The sequence below is a fragment of the Lampetra planeri genome, chromosome 17, assembly GCF_965212315.1.
Source record: "Lampetra planeri chromosome 17, kcLamPlan1.2.h2, whole genome shotgun sequence".
NCBI classification, from domain to species: Eukaryota; Metazoa; Chordata; class Hyperoartia; order Petromyzontiformes; family Petromyzontidae; genus Lampetra; species Lampetra planeri.
In genome coordinates this window covers 824033-846960 of record NC_136123.1, presented here as the reverse complement: position 1 = coordinate 846960, position 22928 = coordinate 824033, and the positions used below count along the sequence as shown (strand labels likewise).

Below are 22928 nucleotides of genomic sequence, written 5' to 3'. Positions count from 1 at the left end.
GACTTTTTAATAAATGTTTTCTCCTACAACATCAGAGTGCAGCGCCACATTAAACACGCACTAAAATGACAATAGTTTAAAGCGATTTAAAGCATGTTTGGGGCCGTCCATAAATGACGTCACGCGATTTTTGACCCTCCCCCTTCATCACACGGCGTCACAAAAAGTCAGACCCCCCCACCTCAAATATGACGTCACAAAGCTCTGCCCCCCCCCCCCAAATAAAACATGCTTCAAATCGCTTTAAACTATTGTCATTGTAGTGCGTGTTTAATTAAGTAGAACGTGTTGTCTATATTTATTTCAAGTTGCGCATTTTGATGTGACGTCACATTTCTCAACCCCTCCCCCTCGTCACACATCGTCACAAATGTCTGACCCCCACCCCCCAGGTGCGTGACGTCATTTATGGACGGCCTCTTTTATTTTTGGGGGGGGGGCAGAGCTTTGTGACGTCATATTTGAGGGGGGGGTCTGACTTTCTGTGATGCTGTGTGACGAAGGGGGGGGGGGTCAAAAATCTCCAAAATCGCGTGACGTCATTTATGGACGGCCCCTTGGGTCTTATCTCCAACATCTCTCTTCTTCCCTCTTCTGAAATCTCCCACGTGGTCAAATGAAACGTATAACTGTAGACATCGTATCTTGCACATCCCTTCTCACGCTTCAATATTCTTCAGTCTCATCTCACACATCTCTCTGTCTCTGTCTCTCCTACATCTCGCCACGCCATCCCACTCACTTCGACCCTGCATGTAAAATTCCACTGGCCATGGGTAATACATGCACTCACGCAATGTTGAGAACAATCAAGACAACAAGAACCAGACGGCGTGCACACAGTTTGCTGTTAATCAGTGGCTGAGCTAGATAAATAAACCATGTCCATGTATGTCTCGCTCTTAACTGAATTTTAAATGCAGCAATCTCAGGCCAGAGTTACAAAGTTTAATAAACACCGTGAATTCCATCAACCAAGCCGACATTTTGAGAATATACGCATATATAGCATTAATACGACAAATACTTAGGATTTCGAGTAGGGTACAATATCGGAGTGGTTGTATTGCTTTTACTTAGGATTGGCAACTTAAAGGGACAGCAGCATACATCCACACACACCGCGCCTGAGTTCACAGTAGCAGTGGGTACCAGGCAGACGCTTGAATAGACCTCGGTCCAATGTTGATCAGCATTCCAGTTTGGTGGAGTAGTAGCTCTCGCTAAGGCTGCTATCTGCAGAGGGCCCGACATTAATAATAACTTTTAAAACGTTGAATGTACCTACTCTTGTAAATATCACTAAAAATACCAGTTTTCTGGGTCTCAAGAAGGGGGTGGCGTCACATTGCACCCTCATTGGATCCGCCCCCGCCTACGCCTGCCACAAGCGAGTGGCACAAATGCTGCAATGGCACAAATGCTGTAATGGCACAAATGCTGTAATGGCACACATTCTGTAATGGCACACATTCTGTAATGGCACACATTCTGTAATGGCACACAAGATCATTTACTAGGGACATGACAATTCATCCTCCAGTGATTAAATTAATTATCACGATTCGGAGTCACAGTTCGCTTCAAGAATATATATTTTTGGGGTCTAGTTTTGACTATTTAGCTCGCTCGGTTCTGCTTCGTATAACATTCGCGAAAAAGTCCAATGATGTACTGTAATTGGTCTTGGACAAACATCCCAATGCAGGAAGAGTCTGCAGACTTCAGTCTGGCGTTCCTGGGTAAATAAGTAACTAAATGTTTTCATGATTCGTATCCAAGATTCACTGCAAATATCATGAGCATAAGAATGGATTTTACCCGATGAATCACGGTGCAGTTACCTTCCTATTACTATGGCTTCACACATACGGACTTTCCCTCCCATGAAAGAGGTACACTTGAGGTTCTTTAGTTGCTGATGAGGATGCTCAGGAGCGGAGAGCTTAGCTTTTCCTCAAAAAGGTAGCTCCTCATCTCGGGGGATGTCCAGCTCCGCTTCCTCGTCGGGCGCCGGTCTGTCGGGTGACAAAACGACGTCACAGAAAATCGGGGCCAAAGTGTTCGCCGTGGCGAGGAAATCAACAACGGTCACCGGGCACCACCACTCCCCCCAATTAAAATATGAATCAGTTACAATCAATTTCCATGCCCTCCACCCCCCGCCACCCGAGCCTGCAGGAATGGTGCTGCCCATTACTGCCCATGGCATTGCGGTGAAGGGCAGGCGACATCTCACTCGCGAGTGGACGGCAGGAGCCAGGGGGATGCGTGGAGCTGCTTCCTGGCCTGAGCCGCGAGTTGGCGAACCTCCCGCTGCAGGGCAGGGATGAGCAGGCGCAGGGCGGCGACCTCCTGCGGCGGGCAAGAGGGGTCATGGCGGGTGGGAGCAGTGGGGATGCATATGGGCACCGTTCACAAAAATGACGGAAAGGCTTCCATGAGAGGGAGATCTAGAAAGCCCTTGTATACGACACTTGGCATATTATTCAACACTGGCCGGACATCTTGGAAGAGGTGGGAGTACGCGGTCTTCACATCACCACATATGACCTGCGGATGTACCCATTTATACTGCCGGGTGGACGGCGGTGGGGGGGGGCAGAATACAATAAACTTGCCCATTGTTTCAACTGCCACGCTGCGAAAATCGAATTGAAGCGGCGACCTCTGGATTTCAAGTTCAGTGTGCAAACCGTTACATCACAGCCACACTAATAGGACCCAAATCTAGCAGAGTTGGATATCAAGCAGAGTTAGATATCGGTCCTATATAAATCTGGCAGTTTGCCAGCATTGGCACAAGCAAGACTGACCTTGCAGATGGGACATTGAATGTCAAAACCAGACCAAAGTTTGCTTTTGTTGAACCAATCCCGCTAGTTATGCACCCTCAGAAGACCATGCGGCTGATGGGATATGTGAAAACACTTTTGTTTATCTTGGAGGAAAAGTTTTGTGAAGGAGGAATATTGTCCGTGGTATTTTGTTACTAATAACGTACTGTAACGTTAATGTGAGCAAACACCGTTTAATTGTTAATTCCAACCCATAGTAAATCCACCCACGACGTGTCGGTCATGGAGGTTGCTTGACCATACTTCCCCACGCTGGTCAGTGCGGATTGGAGAAGAGGTGTGGGCACCCAGGACCGGTTCAGATGTCACTCACCACTGGTGTTGGCTGTGGCTGGGAACCAAATTCAGGACACTGGGTCCGTAACACAGGGCACGAATAACCACTATGCCACTGCTCCACCCCTCACGCGGCAATAATAAGATATTGATAGCTACGTTCATCATTACGTCAGCTCATTAGCGATGATTGGGCAACATCACCTTGACATCACTCTTCCTGCGTATTTTTATTTGTCAACACAGTGACTTAAAAAAATGACATTTGCTATTCATGAAGCTGCAAACTTATGTCGAACAGCATGAGACTCACAACCAAAGTAGCATACATGTAAAGGCTATTTGTTCCTAGGGCTGGGTTGCATCTCATTGCACGACTTTTAAAGTTCCAGTGGGCAGCAACCTCTGTGTAGACTTGAACTCCTGTTTGCAAGGAAAAAAATTAGACCCTCCCCTGTCGAATTTCCCCCCTCTTCAGAGTCCAATCCATGGGTCCCAGTGCCGTTTCACCGCCTGCACACTCTATCGGTATGCCCGTGGTCTCTTACCTTCCCCTGGATCTCAATTTCCTTCCTTAAGCCCGTATTCTGGAAGCTCTTCGTCCGCAGATCATGGGGGAACTCCTCCAGGTGCTCCTGAAAGTGGGCAGACATTACGTAAAATCAACTGGCAGGGTGGGTGTTTAATCGACTGTATAAACGCTACCTAACAGCTGATGACAAAGCTGCAAGATTCGCCAAATCTGCTGCTGATCTATCCTGTTCTTTACAAACTCACCCTGGGGTCAACTTGCATCACCAAACAGCCATTGTGGTCGCAGCTTCCACCGCACAACTTCTTAACAACATCTCAGTGGTGGGCAGCGGAGCCGTCCCCATGGTACGGCAATTTGGGGGCGACCGCCCCAGGCCCCTCGCTTTGGGGGGCCCCAAGCTTCGACGTCACGGTGTCAGATTTAATACTTCCATTTTAGTTTCGAGGTGTCGGGGGGCCCACGTGGTGGGATTTGCTCCTAGCCCAACACCCCCCTTCTGGAAGTCCCTGGTGGGCAGCATGGACCTCGTCAACAGTAAGGAAACTTTTGTATCGATGACCCCAGCCATGATGAGGACTGTTTGTTGGTAGCTGCTATGTGAATTTTGATAATTTTTTTAGACTGCGCTCAGTAGCCATGATTAAAAAAAAATCAACAGAATTCTGACCCGCAGCCTTGCCATTGGTGGGCTCAACTGAACTGCATTTGCACTGGACAAGTGAGACACAGGGACATGATGACTCAGAGATAGAGGAACACTGGGATACAGAGAAGTGGGAACAAGGAACCGAGTATGGGCTGTACTGAATGGTTTTGACACCGGACAAGGGCACCCTGCAGTCAACGAGGTCAGATGGGGCAACTGAGAAAGCCCAGAGTGTAAATGCAAACAGGTGCACGCTGCCTAGTCTGCCTATATGGACGAGCCGCCCCAGAACAGTGGAGAGGTCAACTTTCGTGCCGAGAGGTCTCCTCGATGGCAGGGTGCACACTCCTCCCCCCGACCTGTGCGACGCGGAGCAGCAGGGCCTCCTGGGCGAGGGCGTCCTGAGCCGCGGTGCGCTCCAGCTGCTCCTCGTCCTGCCGGCGCTCCTCTGCCTCCTCCACCTGCGGGCACATCCACCGCCCTCTCAGCGCCGGCAGCCGCACGCAACCTCAACATTCACGTTGGACATGGAGGTAGTTTGACCCCGCTGGTGCAGATACAGGAGAGCCTCACCGAGTCTCAGAACTCTCTTATCGGGAGAGTCCAGCGACATTTGGATGTTTGGCCAATTCTGCCGAGTGGTGTTTTGCGCGCCCCAACCTCCTGCTGCCGCTGAAGCGCTTGGAGCTGGCGCTGCAGCTGGGCCTGCCGCGCCGCCTGCAGGGGTCGCTCCCTGCCGTGGTACGCCCGCAGCGAGCGCAGGCTGGCTCGCGCTTCCTCCAGCTGCACCCCCGCCCGCTGCACCCGCCGCTCCAGCTCTGCACTCGCGCCGGGCCGAGCGGACGGGAGAAACTCTTGGTGGCTTGTTGAACGGCGCGATGTGGGTAGAGTGTGCGAGTAGCTCCCCTGCATTGCGAGCATTTGGACTTGACCATCAAGGTAAAAGGCAGAGTCGCAACCCTGCAATTGTTCTCTCTCGACACAACTGGTGGAATGGCCACCTCCCGAGGGAGCTCTAGAGAACCCCACTCTTGGGTTTTTTGGACTCCTCTTACAGATATTGCAGGGAGACCGCAGCATTTGTGGCCGAACTTACCGGCTACGTCCTGTCGCATTGCGTCCTCCACGCGCTGCTCGTTAGCGATGGCCTCCGACATCTGCCGCCCGTGAAGATCCTCGAGGAGGACTTGCGCATTCTGCAGGAAGGAAGCGGTCAGCCGAGGTCAAAGTGGTACTTCCCGCAAGAATGCAAGGATGGCCTCAACATGAGAATTCCCTCGTCGCGTGCACGCAGAAAGTAGGAGAGCGCTTCATGGAGGGGAGATACCGAAATGTTGAATTTGGAAAAGGACAAGCGATGAGGCCTCGGGGTACATTCTCAGAGGTGCACGCCCGATGCAGGAAGTTCTGGAAGAAAGGATGCTGGTGATGACGCGGTTTGGTATCATATGATAATAATTAATTGTTAACTTGTAATGCACGCCACGGTATCCACTCACACGCTATCCAATATCGACAAAACAGGTCGTGTCCGCATCTTCGCTGTACAATACTGCCCTCTCCTGGCAAGCGATGCTATGACACTTCGACGGCGGATCATGTCCATGGAACGCGTTACGATGCGATGTGTGATGATGCAGTGTGCGATGATAATCATACCTACTATAATCACCCAGGTATGTCCTTAATGCTCGTGACGTCATTCCACATCGACCAGCCCTCCTCATTCATATTCATGAGCAGGTGACGTCCTCCAAATGGACACCCCCCCCCCCCCCCCATTATTATTAGCTACTATAATGAGCCAAGAATGTCTGTGTGCAACGCTCGTGACGTCACTCCATGTCGACCAGCCCCCCTCATTAATAATAATGAACAGGTGACGTCCTCCAAATGGACACCCCCCCCCCATTCATAATAATTATCGGGTGACGTCACTTCACATGGGGGGCCGAGGCGCCTCCTCCCCCCTCCTCGGCGTCAACTTACAACCCTCACTGCCAACGCAGAACCCTCACGTCACGCGATCTCCGTCACGCTGTTGAGACATCAAAGTAAAAAGGACGTCGTGATGAACAAGGGATTATAATCTTAAAATGGAATAGGTCTGTGTCACCGCGCCCTTACAAATTGCACACACATTGATGCAATGGATATCACGTCGCGGTCTGCATTTCACTTGCAAGTTTCAGATTCACTGCAATACACCCGTTCTTGGACGGACAAAAGGCGAGTTATCCATAAAAGACAAACGGATGTAGATTTGGGATTCACCTCTAGAAGGGTTAGAGATGCTAGGTCGAGGGGCAAACATTAATTAAACGATAAGTGATTACTTGAAGGGATGGATGCCATACATTAAAACAATGTAACTATTTATATTTGACCAGGTAAGACCTACTGAGCTAAAAAGCTGTTTTCAGACGCAACCTGGTCACTAATGATAGCCCAATGAAGTGCCTTATCACGTGGGAATGTTATCAGCCAAATACTCTAAAAGCACGTCGATTATAATTGTGGAGGGAAAAACCAGAGGACCCGGAGAAAAATCCACGCGATCATGGGGAGAACATGCATACTCCAAATGAACAGGTCTTAGGGTCGGGATCGAACCCACGAACCTGGAAACCAGACGAGGTAGTTAAGATCTCACCACCACCGTGGCAACCCTGCTCGATGGCTCCCTCCTTACAGGATGGAGGGAGCCATGGAGCAGCCACGGGGGGGGGGGGGGGGAAGCTGACAAGCGCGAGCCTGGCGGCACCTGGTGTCTCTGGAGCTGGGCCAGCGTGGCGTTCACGTCTCGGAAGGCCGCCTCCTCCGCCTCTCGGGTTTCCTGTGCCAGGCGCTCGTTCGCCGCCTCCAGGGCCTTGATGCGTTGGCGGCGCTCTGCGACGGCGGCCTGCCGGGTCTCCGCCAGATACTGGCCCGCAGCGCACACACAGCGGTGTGACGTCACGAGCGGGTCACGGGGCATGCGGGCTCTTGTTGATTTCTAAGTCTTTTGGAACATTTTTAAATATTGAAAAGTTTTCCCCATTGTGCTACCAGTGTCACGTGACCAGATACATTTTCTATTTGGACCTCTCGAAAATACGACACAAAAGAGCATATCACGGATCTACCTCTGACATGCCCTCAAGTGACCTCTTCCCAACACGGTAAGGGGCAGCATTTTCTTCCCACCTGCATTGCTGCAGAGAAAAATGTTCATCGGATGACAGTCAAACCGATATTTGTAACTCTAAAGAGATAATATTTTGCCACTTTAAGTGCAGAAACAAACTGGTGACCAGACTGAGACCATCACAGTTTCATCAGAGGTGGCTGCTTGGTTTCAAATCCAGGATCTCAGCGGTGCCAACTCAGCTGTCTAACCTCTAAGCCACATGGCCACCACTTTTCAGGATGGTCGACATGGGCCCTAGTGCAAGGCATTCAATGGAACCCCCCCTGTTCATTTACATTTCCCCCCTCTCCAACGTCTGGGCCCCTCCAGCCCATTGGCCCCAGTGCAGTTGCACGGCCTTGCACACACGGTGGCTACGGTGCGAAAAAACGTCAACATACATACATACCTCCAGCACCTTGACGTCGGCCATCTTCTTGCACAGGGCCTGGATGTCGGGGGGCGGTGGTGGTGGTGGCGGCGGACGCTCCACCCACGGGTGGCGGCACAGCAGGGAACACGAGGCGCCCAGCACCTGGGCCTGGCTGGGCCACGCAGGACCCAGGAATGGGCCTTGAGGTCCATGTTCCGCTGCCCAACGTGAATAGTTGTGAGAAAAAAATCAATTAAAGTGGAGTGGATTAAATAACAAATAAACGAATATGAAGGTGAGGCGGCCAGGTAGCCAGGAGGCTCAGAGGTCAAAGCATTGAGCTGGCACCTCTGAATCCTGGATTCAAATCCTGGCAGCCGTCTCTCATCACAGACATCAACGTGAATGCTACAGCCGGCAGTGGTGGCGCAAGCCTGTAGTCCAGCGCTGTGGAGGCGAGGGTTGGTGGCAGGGGCGGCCCGAGACTAACTGTCAGCAACTGGCGCCCGAGACGAACCGTGTCAATCGGCACCCCCAGCCCCAAACCCCAAGGGCAGATCTAGGCTGAGGTTTTTGGTAAATTGGGAAACATTTTGCCCATGATTTCCGTTTAATGTTTTTTAAGCGTATTTTTTTTTAAGAGGCATAATTATTTGATTTGTCCATCCGTCTGTCCAACCAATGTTTCTGAGGTCAGATAAAATAGAGACACGACATTTTTAGAAAAGATTTGTACACGAAGCTGGACGATATTTCAGTCCGATTCACGGGGTTTATTTTTTAAGTAAATAAAATATTTTACACTGATACATTCTCAGAAATGTTGAGAAATTAATTAGAATTCATATTCCCTCTGTATGTGCACAGGAATTTGAATAATGACATCTTCTTTATTTTAATTGTATCTACTTCTTTTTTCCTTGAATTTGGCGCCCTACTTAACTTGGTGCCCTAGGCGACTGCCTCGTCCGCCGATATGGACGAGCCGCTCCTGATTGGTGGATCGGACAAATTACAAAACGTTGCGAGACTCCCTTCCCGTAGGCATCGAGGAGGTGCAACACCCTGGCTCGCCGGCAGAATGCAGGACAGCAAAGTGTGGTCTGATATCAGGTGTCCCTGGCATATAGGAAAGTGTTAACTCCTCGCATGCATGAGTTTTCTCCGGGTCCTCCGACTTCCTTACACATGGGTAGTGACGTAAATGGTGTCACTAGGGTGTTCGCGTCAGCTGCTGCTACAGGAGTGCAACTGTGCGTCTGGAGCCTCTCTCCAGCACCAGAGTAAACACGACGTGTCAGCCAGCCCTCGGGGGCATCGTCCTGGCGATGGCCTGAGAGAGAGAGAGGGCAAGGGAGGACGTGGTCGCCTGAGTGGAGCATGTGATGCTCGGTCGGGATCCTTCGGGAAAGGTCTAGAAAGGGGGCGTGTCCGAAGGCGGAGCGAGGCCACGCCCAGGAGCATCAAGGGGCGGTCCCGGGCGTGTTCTGGGCTCGTCTGTGGACTCAAGCCTGGGTCCCGCGTCTCGTCGTCTCCGGGTCTTCGTCTCGAGTTAACGCGCTACTCACATCGTTAGCCACATCACCTGCTATAGAAGCTGAGTTACGTTCAGTGTTAACCGCTAGGAAAGTTGATAAATAAAAGTGTTGAGGTTCCAATGGTATTGCCTTCCAGTCCAGAGTGTGTGCCTCCGTGTTGAACACTACACATGTATAAGCACTCATTAATCCACTGAAAGCAACTGAATATGTAAAGAACTACTTCGCAGTGGCGGCTTGTGACATTTACACGAGGTGGGGCGCTTGTGAGTGACCTCTGAAAATATGGTGTTCTAATTAGGAAAAATTTCGTAATGTTATTGGTATGAATTTATAAACAATACGAAACAGAACAACAAAGCACTCAAATCCTGTCCCTATGAACCTCAAGTCCACACTGCACGACCCCTTTGACACTGCCAAAAGCCTCGAGCGTGGACCTGCTACATTTGCACGGTGCCACCTCGCGTCGTGACGTCGGCTCATCGCAGCCACGGGCGCCTTTTTAACCGCCCTGAATGGGTCTCAAACAGCGTGGCTACAATGCGCAGCTCATCGCAAGGAATGAAGGCATATCTCTCACTCGGACTCCTTTACAGCCACAAACAAAACAATTAAGAGAATAATATTTTTCATTAGAAAATAATTTCTCATTTCCAGTTGCTTGGTGGGGCGGTGCCCCCACGTCCCTGGTGGACGAGCCGCGCCTGCTGCTTAGCACGAGTTGGCACCGCCTCACAGCTCGGCAGCATTCCAGCTTGTCTGGGATTCTTCTCCGCTTGTGAGATGCAATTTGCATGAACGACGCTATATAAGATTACTTATTAGAGTACGTATTTTTTTTATTGATGCCACCACAACCTTAATGCTACAAGGTAGGTTGTGTAAAAAAAACATGTAAACAATTCAAGAGAAAATGTAATAAACAAACCAATACAAAAGTAAAAACTGCACAAAATCATACTGGTTTATGGCTCATCCACGATACCTTTCCAAGCCAATGGTGAATCTCTCACGCGCCGTGGGTGACTGCTGACCTGGCCGAGGAGTTGAGCTCAGCTCCCGCGAGCTCCCTGCCAGGCAACCCAGGGGGTAGTCGGGCGCCCTGCTGGGGTCCCTCTCCCTGCTCCGGCGAGCCCTCCGCGTGCCGAGACGGGGCAGGGTGCGCAGGCCACGCTGGGGGGCCCCTCCACGACCACAGCCGCAGGGAGACCTCCTCTCCCACCTGCTGTAGTCCTGCAGTCACCCACCAGCACCACGTGCCCAGCTTGAGTGAACCCGACAGGGCCTCGCACCTCCAACACACCAACTCCGCTCACCCTCGCAGTGGCATTTGGCTGGCCATCGAACAAAGATGGTCACCGCATTGCGCGCTTTTGGATGCGCTTCTGCGGCCATCTGGAACACTCTTTCCGATATTAGGAAGCCACTGGATCTGTGCATTTTTAAATCAAGATTTAAAACTCATTTCCTTGAAACTGCTTTTTGTGTTTAGTCCTTCCCCCACACCTCTGATCAGCATGGCTGGCTACGTATGTTTTGTGCAAAATAAGTTCAACACACAAATATGCACAACACTTTGCGCAGCCACCATTTCCGTATCCCGAATGTTGCCAAGACCCCTCATGCTGGCCTCGACGATTGCCACTCTCTCTTTTCAGGCCTCCTTTAAACCCTCATCACCAAACTCCAGATAATCCACGGAGGGCCGAATAGCACCATCAAATAATTCTGGCAGACCACACGTCAGCACACATCTTGGTGTAATCCAATAAGATTTATAGCTCGTCTTTACCACGCTAAATATGAAACGCTGTTTGCCAGATTAAAAATAGTTCCCTTTGATACCCCATTAGCACGGCCAAGATGCCTGCATTGACAGATATAAATTGTTTTATGGGCAGTGGCCACATGCACTTGTACATATCGGTTGAAACTTCATTTATTTCAAACTGCTTTTTGTGCTTAGTTTGTCGTTCTTCCCCGATTAGCACGGTTGGCAATGCACGGTGCGAAAGAAGTTCAACAACGCACGGACATTAGAGGCCTTCCGTGGCCACGGGCCGAGTGAAATGAAGCCGTGGGTCATGTCCCACCCACAGGCCACTGGCTCCAACAACCCTCGACTCACGGTGCTGCCGAGGTCCTGGCACCGCCGCCGCACGTGGCCTTCGTCCAGCATGGCCGGCGACGAGAGAGCGCGAGAGAGCGGCGGCGGCGAGGTTCAGCGGCGAGGTTCAGCGACGACGGACTTGCGACTCGGCGAGGAGGGCAGTGGGCAGGTGATCATCGCCCTGGCTGTACCTGCACGGCGATGAGATTGAATGCCCGTTCCAGGGGGCGATGCGAGTCCACACTCGTGGTGCTGGTACACGAGGTCCACACGTTGTTAAAGAAGCTCCACTCACGGCAGTACAAGAAGTATCAATGAACAACAATAAAAGATAAAATACACACTCGCGTAATAAGACTTGGCTCACAGGGCAGGCCACTGGGCACTCACCACAGAGGACAGCTGAGCAGGAAACACAACTCTCCCAACACTCACCACTGGTACAATACTCCTCACCACTGGTACACAACTCACATCACTGGCGGTACAGGGCACGCCTGGAACAGCACGCACTCACCACTGTCACCTCACCACACTCACCACTGTCACCTCACCACACTCACCACACTCACCTCACTACACTCACCACACTCACCTCACCACACTCACCACTGTAACCTCACCACTCCCACTGTCACCTCACCACACTCACCACACTCACCTCACCACACTCACCACACTCACCTCACTCACCACTGTCACCTCACCACACTCACCACACTCACCTCACCACACTCACCACACTCACCTCACTCACTCACCACTGTCACCTCACCACACTCACCACACTCACCTCACCACACTCACCACTGTCACCTCACCACTCACCACTGTCACCTCACCACACTCACCACACTCACCTCACCACACTCACCACACTCACCTCACCACACTCACCACTTTCACCTCACCACACTCACCACACTCACCTCACCACTCACCACACTCACCACTGTCCCCTCACTCACTCACCTCACCACACTCACCACTTTCACCTCACCACACTCACCACTGTCACCTCACCACACTCACCACTGTCACCTCACCACTTTCACCTCACCACACTCACCACACTCACCACTGTCACCTCACCACACTCACCACTGTCACCTCACCACACTCACCACTCACCGTGGTGGTTGCCATGGCGCCCGCTTCGCCCTCCACGCCGCCGCCGCCGGGCGCCATGAAACCGCGAGAAGAAACTTCCCCCCCTGGGGGGGGCGATCTCCCGCCTCGCCTCGCGGGCACAAACTCCACACAAACTCCACACAGCTCCTCACAACTCTCGCCTCGCCGTGCTTCCCCGCAGTAACGAGGTAACGAAGGGGGTTGAGTGACCGAGAGCCACCGCCCCTCCAAGGCGAACGCCGCGGGAAGCGAGGGACAACTTCCACCGTTGGCCACGTGGGGGCGCCATGGCGCTGCTGCTGCTGCCGCTGCCGTGTGCCATGGGTGGAAAAACACCTGATTTTTCCAGCGGCAGGCATCGGGTGTTTTCTTTAATACAATTAAACCCGATTTCGGGGAATTAAAACCTGCTTTAATGAATACGAAACTCCGATAGGCTTAGGCTGCTTCCTCGTCGGTGCTGCTATCATCGTACTCGGGGGGGGGGGGGGGGCGTCGGGCACGGGGTAGTCGTAGAATGCGGCGGGCAGGTTGGTCTTGATGAACACGAGGAGCTTCTCCACAATCGTGGGCGCCAGTGAGTTCCTTCGCTTGGAATGGATGAAGCCCATCGTTGAGAAGTGCGGTTCTGCAATTAGAACCAATTAAACCGGATTTCTCCCAATCTCAGATGATCGGGTTTAACATAAAAAGACAATTAAACCCGATTGTAAAACACCCGACTGTGCCACCCTTGGCGCGTGGGGCAGTGGTGCACAACCACGAACAGCAACTTGACGCGCTCCGTGTCACTGACGCGGTGCTCGTGGGGGGTTTCCACTTCTTTCTGGCAACAAAACTGACACCTTTTGCAAGGAATCGTGTTCACATTAACCACAATACTTGCAGTCAAATGCAAACAAAAAACAATACTCTGATAATGGATGCATTGTCCTTGAAACTGATTGGTTTTGTTGCCAGAAAAATGTGGGTAAACCCGATTAGTATATTTGGTACTGGCAAAGGAGGCCTCGTGATAGAGATGCTTACCCCGAGCTCTCATTACTCTGATCGTGCGTTGTCTTTGAGTTGTGCGCCTTTTGGCGTCATCTGGTCGAACACCATGAGACTAGGCTCTAAGAAAAGCTGTCTCTGGTGTGGCCCAATCAGTTTCAAGGACAATGCATTAATTATCAGAGTTGTGTTTTTTGTTTGCATTTGACTGCAAGTATTGTGGTTAATGTGAACATGATTCCTTTGAAAAGGTGTCAGTTTTGCTGCCAGAAAAAAGGGGAAAACCCCGATTAGTATATTTTGGTACTCATGATGACGCTGTGGTCGTCAAAGGAAACAAAATAAACATAGGCGACGTTTCGAGCATTGCCCCTTCGTGGATGTGCTATAAAGGGCCATTATCCGGAACGTTGGCTCTTACAGTATGTTTTTTTCCTTTAAAGCCCACAATTTGTTTGACGAATGTTGCAGTTTTTTTAATTATCAGCAGCTGTACGAATTCTGTAATCATCATGGTTCATCAGTTCCGCAACATTTGTTCAAGCAAAGCCTGACGCAGTGACGCTGCTACCGATTCTGAGGCACCGAATGTCAAAACCGTTCCAGAGTTGTGCTTGCGTGGCCGATGGGGATGCGTCGAAATGAATGAAAAGGTCCCGAAAACGCAGAGCAAGGAGCTTCTCTGGTAGTTCGAGTCCCTGGGGGGTTGGGTCTTCGCTCAGGAGCCTGCACAGCCACAATGGCATAGCCGAGGGCTAACACTCATGGGAGTTCATTGCAGGGTGGTGGTCAAATCTGATAGCTAGCCTCTGGAGAGTGCCCCCACTGAGGGCATTTCAGGGATTGCTTACAGGTGGGCTTACCCTGCCGCCACATGCACATCCCACTGCTGGATGAGGAACTTCCCACTCCTTGTTCAGCGGGGGTTTGACCATGTTTCGCCAGGCTAATTAGTGTGAAGGCAGGGAGTGCATGTCGGAGCACAGGCCGGCGCATTTTGCCGCACCGCTCTTTTCCAAGCACGGAGCCGTGCAGTTGCCTGCAACACCAGTTTTATGCACGGTGGCCGCCCACCATCCAAGATCTATCTGGGCTCAGGGATGCTTAGCTTTTGAGATGTGACGAGATCCGGCGCACTCTGGGCGATTTGGGCACGGGATGGACGCGGATAGAAATGTACACTGCTCACACCAGCACACTGATCCACCTGGAGGCCAGGCTGGATATCACTCCACTTCTCACCTGTGCCTGGACGGCACGTCCCATTTTAATAGAAATTGCACACAATCAGTTAAAAGGTGAAAGATTTAAATGTTTATTACGAAGCGAATACTTACATTTGCTGTATACAAAACAAGTTTTTTTGCAAGCGAAAAAAAGTTAATTCTCCTAAGCGGTGAGCGCTAAGCAGACGTCACAGCGAAGACACCGACAATGCTCCATGTGTCCGTCTTGAAGTCCCAACCATCGGCCTCCAAAAGTTGGTGCAATGTATTGTCTCTCGGATAATAACTTACCGCTATGTTTCACAATAAACAAAAATAACAGTTCGAACATAACTAATGGAAACATAAAAAATCGTTCTTCACAGCGGAAATTCACCAGGAATGAAAACCAATTTACTTAACACGCGGTAAAATCTGGCAGTGTAAACAGGTCGTCCCGTGGTAAATGAAAGTCCAACCGTGATCCTGTTTAACCCAAAAAAGGCCAAGCCACCTAAGAGTTTCTTTACCCAGCCCACACTGATGGCAGCGCGTGGGGTGGGATTTGTGTGTCGTTTGGCCTGCACCCTGACGTCTTCTCCACCTTCCTTCATCACCTCCCTCCTGCTCCTTCCATTCATGCCAGCGCAAATTCAGGAGAGGGGCAAGCGGGTGTGGCGGGGTTGACTGGTGTCTCCTCCGTCGGCAGCAGGGAAGTCTTATCGAGTGAAGGAGCGGATGTGTCTGCCTCCGCCACCTCCCCGTCCCACAAACTTGCCGCGCAGGTTGTTGCCACCGCCGCCGCTGCCGCCGCCGCCGCCACCGCCGCCACCGCCGCCGCCGCCGCCGCCACCGCCACCACCACCGCCACCACCGCCACCACCGCCGCCGCCCCACGGCACCACGCCCAGGTTACCACGACCCCGTGGGGCCCGGTCACGTGGAGCCGGCCGGTAGCCTGCACGCCGGGGACACGGGGCACAGGCAAGACGATGAACATGGGATGCGGACATACGGACACAGACATAAGTCATCATGAGTACCAAAATATAACAAGGGCATGTGTTGAAAGACATGGGGACCAGACATGGGTAGAGTTAAGAGACAAGCAGAGAAAAATAAATTAAAGACACCTTGAGATGCGTTAGCATGTAGGCCCTACGAAAACAAATTGCATCGTATTGCAATGCTTAAGTCTATAAGCTAGGGGGCTTCAATACATGAAATGCGACCGAGAAACCATTACACCACACGACAACAGTGGGCAGAGGACAGAGTGGCTAGTAGGCCAGACCCTGTACCGGTGGGGGGCGTCCTGACAGGCGGCGTTCGGGGGAAGCCACCCTGCACCCCCCGCGTGTCCGCGTAGCCCCCTCGCGGGAGTGCCTGCGACACCCAGCTGGAGCCACGGCCGCCCTCTCGCCGCCCGTACGTCCCTGGGAAGTGACGCAGCACACACGGGCAAAGCTTTACACAACCATAAGGAACACGCTGTGACCGTGTCACCAGCTGTATCACCAGCCATGTCACCGGTCGTGTCGCAAGCAATGTCACGAGCCGTGACCTGTTTCACAGCAGCGTCACGGCAGTGTCACGAGCAGAGCTACTAGCAGTCACGAGCAGAATCACTCGCGTCACCAGCCGTGCGTCACGATGACCGACCTTTGTTGATGGGAGGGTTGAAGAAGCGGCCTGGCTGGTGGAAGCTGCTGCCCCGGCCACCCCCCCTGCCCCCGGAGAAGCTGCCGCGCAGAGGCCCCTTGGGCATCCCTTTGGGTAGTCGCTTCACCATGGGCGGCGTGGGCAGGATACCCACGGGGGAGCCCACGGCCACAAAGTCGTCCACGTGCATGGACGGCGGGCGGCTCGTGTTCTGCTTGCGCAGCCGGAAAATGTCGTTCATGCGGCCAAGGCCGGAGAACGACCCACGGCCACGGCCACGCGGCGCCGCTGACATGTGGGCCCTCTTGGCCGGCTCCAGGTAGTCGGACTTCCCGCTGCCGACGCACGCAATCACAATTGTTACAACGGTTGCACTCGCATTGAATTCTTACCGAGAAATGAGGTGGAGCATTGGTGCCGCGGTTAGCGCACGATGTTATGAATCCGGCGGCCAGAGTGAAATTCCTGGTCGTAGCTAACATCAGCGGCAAGGGATGTCCCAACCGGTCCTGGGTGCCCCCTTCACAAACCAGCACTGACTAGGGTGGTGAAGTATGGTCAAACAACCACCGTTACTGACACAGCGTGGGGAGGCCTATATCTAGCAGTGGCCTGACTCAAGGGTTGTTAATGATTATTATTGATATTGAATTCATATCTCATGCAATAGCCGCAACACATCGCCTTGGCAGTCTGCTCTACTGGTCGGTGGTGATGGAGACATTGGCCTATTTTTGCAAAGATCACACAAAAGGGAACGTTTGCAACATGTCAGTTTGACCCTTACCCTGCAAATACTTATGTTGAAAGGGAGTGCCTATCAATTACTGGTAAAGTGTTTGCACAAAAGCCACAACATGAGCATGAGCATCGTGCAAGTATTTTTCACACCGCCCGCAGTAATTGACATTATTGCAAACTGTAAATGCTTTCAAGAATATACAGGTGGGGAAACAACCGCGTAGGTTTTCGCGCCTGTGCGTTTTCGGGTCGCGCCACGTGTTGTTTGGCATGATGTCCGACGCATCGCTTCACGTGCTGGGGAGTTTTTCAACCCAACACTTTCTGAAGAAGCTACGACAAGTGCAGCAAAACGTCGGACATCATGCTAAATGCGTGGTACAACCAGAAAACACTTCGGAGATCCACACGGACGTGGGAATCATGGACGGTATATATAGCGTGCGCCCTGCTGGCATGCCGCGCCTCTCCTTAGCGCTGGTGAGGAGGAAGCATCCTGTTGAACTGGCCATCCGACGTGGCACACGAGTGGTGACGACACTAAGCCTCAGCTAAGGCTCGTTACCCGCTAGCGTTGGAGGTTGAATTTTTTTTATAAACACAATCTGGCCGGAAGCGTTTTGACTTAATGAGCATATTTGACTCCCAAGCTATTCTCACGCAAGTTATTTAAAGACGACCTTTTCGTGCTGTCACATCTGGGACATAAATCACTGACTCAGGACAACCTGTTCATCAGGATTCCACCTTGGGCGGCAAAAAGGCTCCGAGATATTAACTCTTGATCGATAACTTTGTGAATTCTGCCCTCAAATAGAACACAGTGGTGACATGCCATACATAGCAGACCCTGTGCGAGTCTGTGGGTCCCTGTATCAGTCTGTGGGTCCCTGTGCGAGTCTGTGGGTCCCTGTGCGAGTCTGTGGGTCCCTGTGCGAGTCTGTGGGTCCCTGTGCGAGTCTGTGGGTCCCTGTGCGAGTCTGTGGGTCCCTGTGCGAGTCTGTGGGTCCCTGTGCGAGTCTGTGGGTCCCTGTGCGAGTCTGTGGGTCCCTGTGCGAGTCTGTGGGTCCCTGTGCGAGTCTGTGGGTCCCTGTGCGAGTCTGTGGGTCCCTGTGCGAGTCTGTGGGTCCCTGTGCGAGTCTGTGGGTCCCTGTGCGAGTCTGTGGGTCCCTGTGCGAGTCTGTGGGTCCCTGTGCGAGTCTGTGGGTCCCTGTGCGAGTCTGTGGGTCCCTGTGCGAGTCTGTGGGTCCCTGTGCGAGTCTGTGGGTCCCTGTGCGAGTCTGTGGGTCCCTGTGCGAGTCTGTGGGTCCCTGTGCGAGTCTGTGGGTCCCTGTGCGAGTCTGTGGGTCCCTGTGCGAGTCTGTGGGTCCCTGTGCGAGTCTGTGGGTCCCTGTGCGAGTCTGTGGGTCCCTGTGCGAGTCTGTGGGTCCCTGTGCGAGTCTGTGGGTCCCTGTGCGAGTCTGTGGGTCCCTGTGCGAGTCTGTGGGTCCCTGTGCGAGTCTGTGGGTCCCTGTGCGAGTCTGTGGGTCCCTGTGCGAGTCTGTGGGTCCCTGTGCGAGTCTGTGGGTCCCTGTGCGAGTCTGTGGGTCCCTGTGCGAGTCTGTGGGTCCCTGTGCGAGTCTGTGGGTCCCTGTGCGAGTCTGTGGGTCCCTGTGCGAGTCTGTGGGTCCCTGTGCGAGTCTGTGGGTCCCTGTGCGAGTCTGTGGGTCCCTGTGCGAGTCTGTGGGTCCCTGTGCGAGTCTGTGGGTCCCTGTGCGAGTCTGTGGGTCTGTGTGAACTCGTGTCTACTGCAAATGTTCTTCGAGGGCACCGGTGGTAACCACACCCGTTGTCCTCTGAAGCCAGCGGCTGAATTTACAACCTAGACATCGACTTTGAGTTGCTACTCAATTCACATCCATATGAAAGAGAGATCACACTCGGGAGCCAGCCAGGCAGAGGAAGGGGTTAGCCACGGCATTGTACCTGGAGGTGATGAACGTCTCGTGTTTGCGCTTGCCAAGCTTGGCGGCGCTCTTGGTGGCGCGGCTGGCGCCCCCTGGGGAGGAGGGCTCACGCAGCAGCGCCGTCTCCAGCTCCTCGCGCAGGTCCCAGTTGTTGCACGTCTTCTCTGCCAGCTCTAGGAGATCAACACGCACCTGCACAGCGCCGGCAAGACAAAGATCCCCCATATAGCCTTAATAAGTTTTGGGGCAAGTACTGTTCGCGAGCACCTATGAAGGCCAGCACAGCACACAAGGGAGGTGGGGTGGCCAGCACCACGCCCGGCCGCCATTGTCTCCCCAGTGGTGATGTTTACACACGCCATTGTTATTGGTCGCGAGCGGGATTCGAACTCGGGTAGCCGGGTTCGTAGCACAGCGCGCTAACCACTACACTACCGCTCCCCACAGCTCCAGCACTCTCACACACAGACACACATGGGCACGAGGGAGTGCCGTCACACGGATGCTACCATCTCTAGCCCCACCTAACCTAAACTATAAACGCAACAATTTTTTATTTTACCAGGTAAGGCTTGCTGAGCGATATAGCTCTTTAACAGAAGCGACCTGGCCACAAATGATATCTCAATGAAGTGGCTTATCATGTGGACATTTATAGCAGCCAAATGCTCTAAACGCATATTTCTAAATGTGGAGGCAAAAACCGGAGGACCCGGAGAAAAATCCACGCGGCCACGCGGAGAACATGCAAACTCCAAATATACAGCAGCAGCAGGCGTCAGGGTCGAGATCGAACCCACGACCTCCTGCGTACCAGGCGAGGTAGTTAACATCTCCTAGCCACTGTGGCTTCAGGGTCGAGATCGAACCCACAACCTCCTGCGTACCAGGCGAGGTAGTTAACATCTCCTAGCCACCGCGTTTTCCTGGTTCTCACAGCAAGTGCCACTGAAAAATGCCGAAGCCGAACTTGGTTTACATTCTTCATTGTAAACTTGACTTACACCCCATTGTTAGCCAATTTCTGTAGGAAGGCATCCCCCAGGCAGTGCCATTCTGGAGAGTTGTTTGACCATAAAATTTTGACTCGCTTGGTCATTGCCAGTTGGCCAAGTGGGAGGAGGGCAAGGACCGGCTCAGGTATCACTCTCCACTGATGTTAGCCTTGGCTGTGAATCGAACTCAGGTCGCCAGGTGCAGAGCTTAGCGTGATCCAATGCACCACCTCCACCCCCCCCCCCCCCCCAATTCTACATGAAAGAAATATTATTTGTGCGAGTGAGCCTGTCAGACTCAGTACATACGCAAGTCAGTTGCAGAGTCAACTGCACATTCAGACCACAAAGAACCAGGGACATTGGTATTGACGATGAGAAATGTATAATCTGTGACATTTGACCGCGAAAAAACAACCCACAAACTAATCATTTCACCACATTAATCTTATTGGGAGTCTTGAAATGTCCAAATATTCTTCCTATATGCATTGTATTTTATCGAGCTTGGAATAGTTGAGAAAATAATACTATCCAGGTTAATAATACTAAGTCACCCCCCCCCCCCGTCTCCAGCTCCCACCTTGGTTAAGATAATATATACGCTCCACACCGTAACAAGCCCCGGCTAGGGTTGGCAGACCACCCAGAGGGCACAATCCCCGACAGGGAAGCCTTGCTGGTACGTGCATGTGCCCTCTGTCACATCCGTTGATATCGGTTCAATAAAAACAACAAAATATAATACAAAGCACATGCTGCTGCGTACTAGGATTAAATGTGCAATACTTGCCAATGTAGCGCATGCATGCTCAGCCAATAATCATTCTCAAAACATAACAAGAGATTATTACTAATAATTGCGCTCTCAGGCTGACATGATGGAGAGGTGCGCTCACACCAGCGAATGTCAGGTTAGATTCGCCCATTTTCGCCATCCCTCCAGAGTTTTGCCGAGCGTGCCCTGGCGATGCAAGGCGCACTCGCCGGAGGTGAGCGCAGCATGCGTCACCAACCGCACGGCAGGACTGGCGAGTTGGCAGCAGGACTGAACACCGTGGATTTAAGTAAAGCCTAGGGTGACAGCTACAATCGGCGTACGTTCCAACCTCTGCATGCAAACGAGCTAACCGGGCAAGGTTCTCATGAGACTGGAGTGAGGGCGGCTCTGTGCCCCGAGGCCGGAAGGGTGGCGTCAGCAGAAAGCAATGACGGCAAAGAGGAGGAGCACAAAAACATTGAAATTACAATTTACCGCAGTCGTGTCACGGACAGTACGTCCTCGCTCACGCGTTTTCGCTATAACGCGGTTCTCTCTGCGAGGGAACACTTGTCGCACTTTGTGGAACGCGCACACAGCTACAACGCGGATTCCGAGCGGTCGACGACGAACTACTTTATTGAGCTGCGCGGCGGAGCGATAAGGGAATTCTGGGTATCCACGCAGAACGATACGGCACACTGCGTACCCTCATCTCAGTTGTCGGTGCATCCCCTACGCATTTGACTCCCCCAAATTCCTTCACCACTGGCCCTCCCCACCCCCACCTCTTACATTATATTACGTCTTATGGGCAAATTGTTTTTGCTTAATGCGGAACTTTTCATGAACACATCTATCATGTTAAACGAGAAATTAACGTAGATACAAACGACAAAGTACGTGTAAGTGCGAGAATTATTTCACAATTATAAATGTAATGAAATGACATGTTTAAATTACATGCAAGTTAGTTACAAAGGGAGCTTTTCTGACTTAATCTTAAGCACGAGCAGAATGTTGGATGGGAAATGAGCAGAGCTTGGCATCGACACAGTCCGACATTCAGACACACGCAGCAAATCACCCAATCACCGGAGCACCAACAAATGTAGCATCGATGTCGTTGTAGATAATATTTGTATTAGATTAAGGGATTACAATGGCAGAGCTTAAGTGCCGCCTTGTGTGCAGCAGAGGGCGACACAGCAAAATCTATTTCAGAATTGCAATTCTACAATCGCATGCACAAGGCTCGTTGCATTCACCAACCCGCACTAACCACCGTAGTGACATACGGTCAATAACCCCCACGAACTGCATTGTACGGCTAAGCCCTCATCCCGAAGTTTATTGATAAAGGGCTGCATGTGTTTATCATCAACATATCGTTGGCTAAGACAGCAGACAATGGGCCCTCTGCAGAGTAGAGAACCAGGGTAGATGGCCTGACTTCTTAGGTGCTACTCAACTTTAGGCAGAATCATGATACCGACGAGGGTCATTCAACAGAGGCAGTTAATTTAGTATGCATATAAAATCTAGCACCTGAACAAACTGGCCAATAAAAAAACTTTGCGTTTGTGAAACCGTGGAATTCCACAGTACTTCCTCAGATTTCTGTTGCCCTACCTGGCGGCCCAGGTAACCAGCACACCACTCCGCCCCTCCCTTCCTCCTGTTGCACGGCGGTGACCTGTGACCCCCCCCCCGCCCCGGGGGAGATGGAGTGGGGGTGGGGGTGGGGGCGGGTGTCGCCGTGCCGTGGCAGCCGCTGATTACCGCTCTGGGCGAGCGAGTCACGCGCGAAGCCAGCCTACTGGCGTTTAACACGTCCTCACTCCGTTTCCTCATCTCCATCGCGATGGCGGTTTTCTTTCTTTTTGGAAGCTGCTGCCCTTTTCATCAATTCACCCGGAATACAACCGATCTCAAATCGGATCTAGGAAGTACATGAGCAAAAGCGTCGACCATCTGTATTCACGAC

At 52.2% G+C, this 22928-nt stretch overlaps 2 protein-coding genes across 5 annotated transcripts in view; both read right to left on the bottom strand.

The window, feature by feature from the left end:
* Positions 1 to 934: 934 nt before the first annotated feature.
* Positions 935 to 13037, bottom strand: LOC144723235 (uncharacterized). Its single transcript, XM_078601803.1, has 11 exons — positions 12640 to 13037; positions 11527 to 11699; positions 10433 to 10631; positions 7894 to 8075; positions 7080 to 7238; positions 5412 to 5511; positions 4976 to 5133; positions 4675 to 4776; positions 3683 to 3769; positions 2240 to 2355; positions 935 to 2018 (listed from the first exon to the last, which is right to left on the bottom strand). Exons 2-11 carry the CDS (start codon positions 11575 to 11577, stop codon positions 1958 to 1960), a joined length of 1215 nt encoding a protein of 404 aa, XP_078457929.1. The 5' UTR covers positions 11578 to 11699; positions 12640 to 13037; the 3' UTR covers positions 935 to 1957.
* Positions 13038 to 14923: 1886 nt separating this feature from the next.
* The window catches only part of VIRMA (vir like m6A methyltransferase associated), a 59062-nt gene continuing 51057 nt past the window's right edge, over positions 14924 to 22928 (bottom strand). For all 4 annotated transcript variants that reach the window (XM_078601800.1, XM_078601801.1, XM_078601799.1 and 1 more), the window contains exons 26-29: positions 19206 to 19378; positions 16500 to 16834; positions 16139 to 16273; positions 14924 to 15795 (exon numbers count right to left, since the gene is read on the bottom strand). In XM_078601800.1, the coding sequence (XP_078457926.1) occupies positions 15557 to 15795; positions 16139 to 16273; positions 16500 to 16834; positions 19206 to 19378 (882 nt within the window). In that variant the 3' untranslated portion in view covers positions 14924 to 15556. The remainder of the gene's footprint in view (positions 15796 to 16138; positions 16274 to 16499; positions 16835 to 19205; positions 19379 to 22928) is intronic.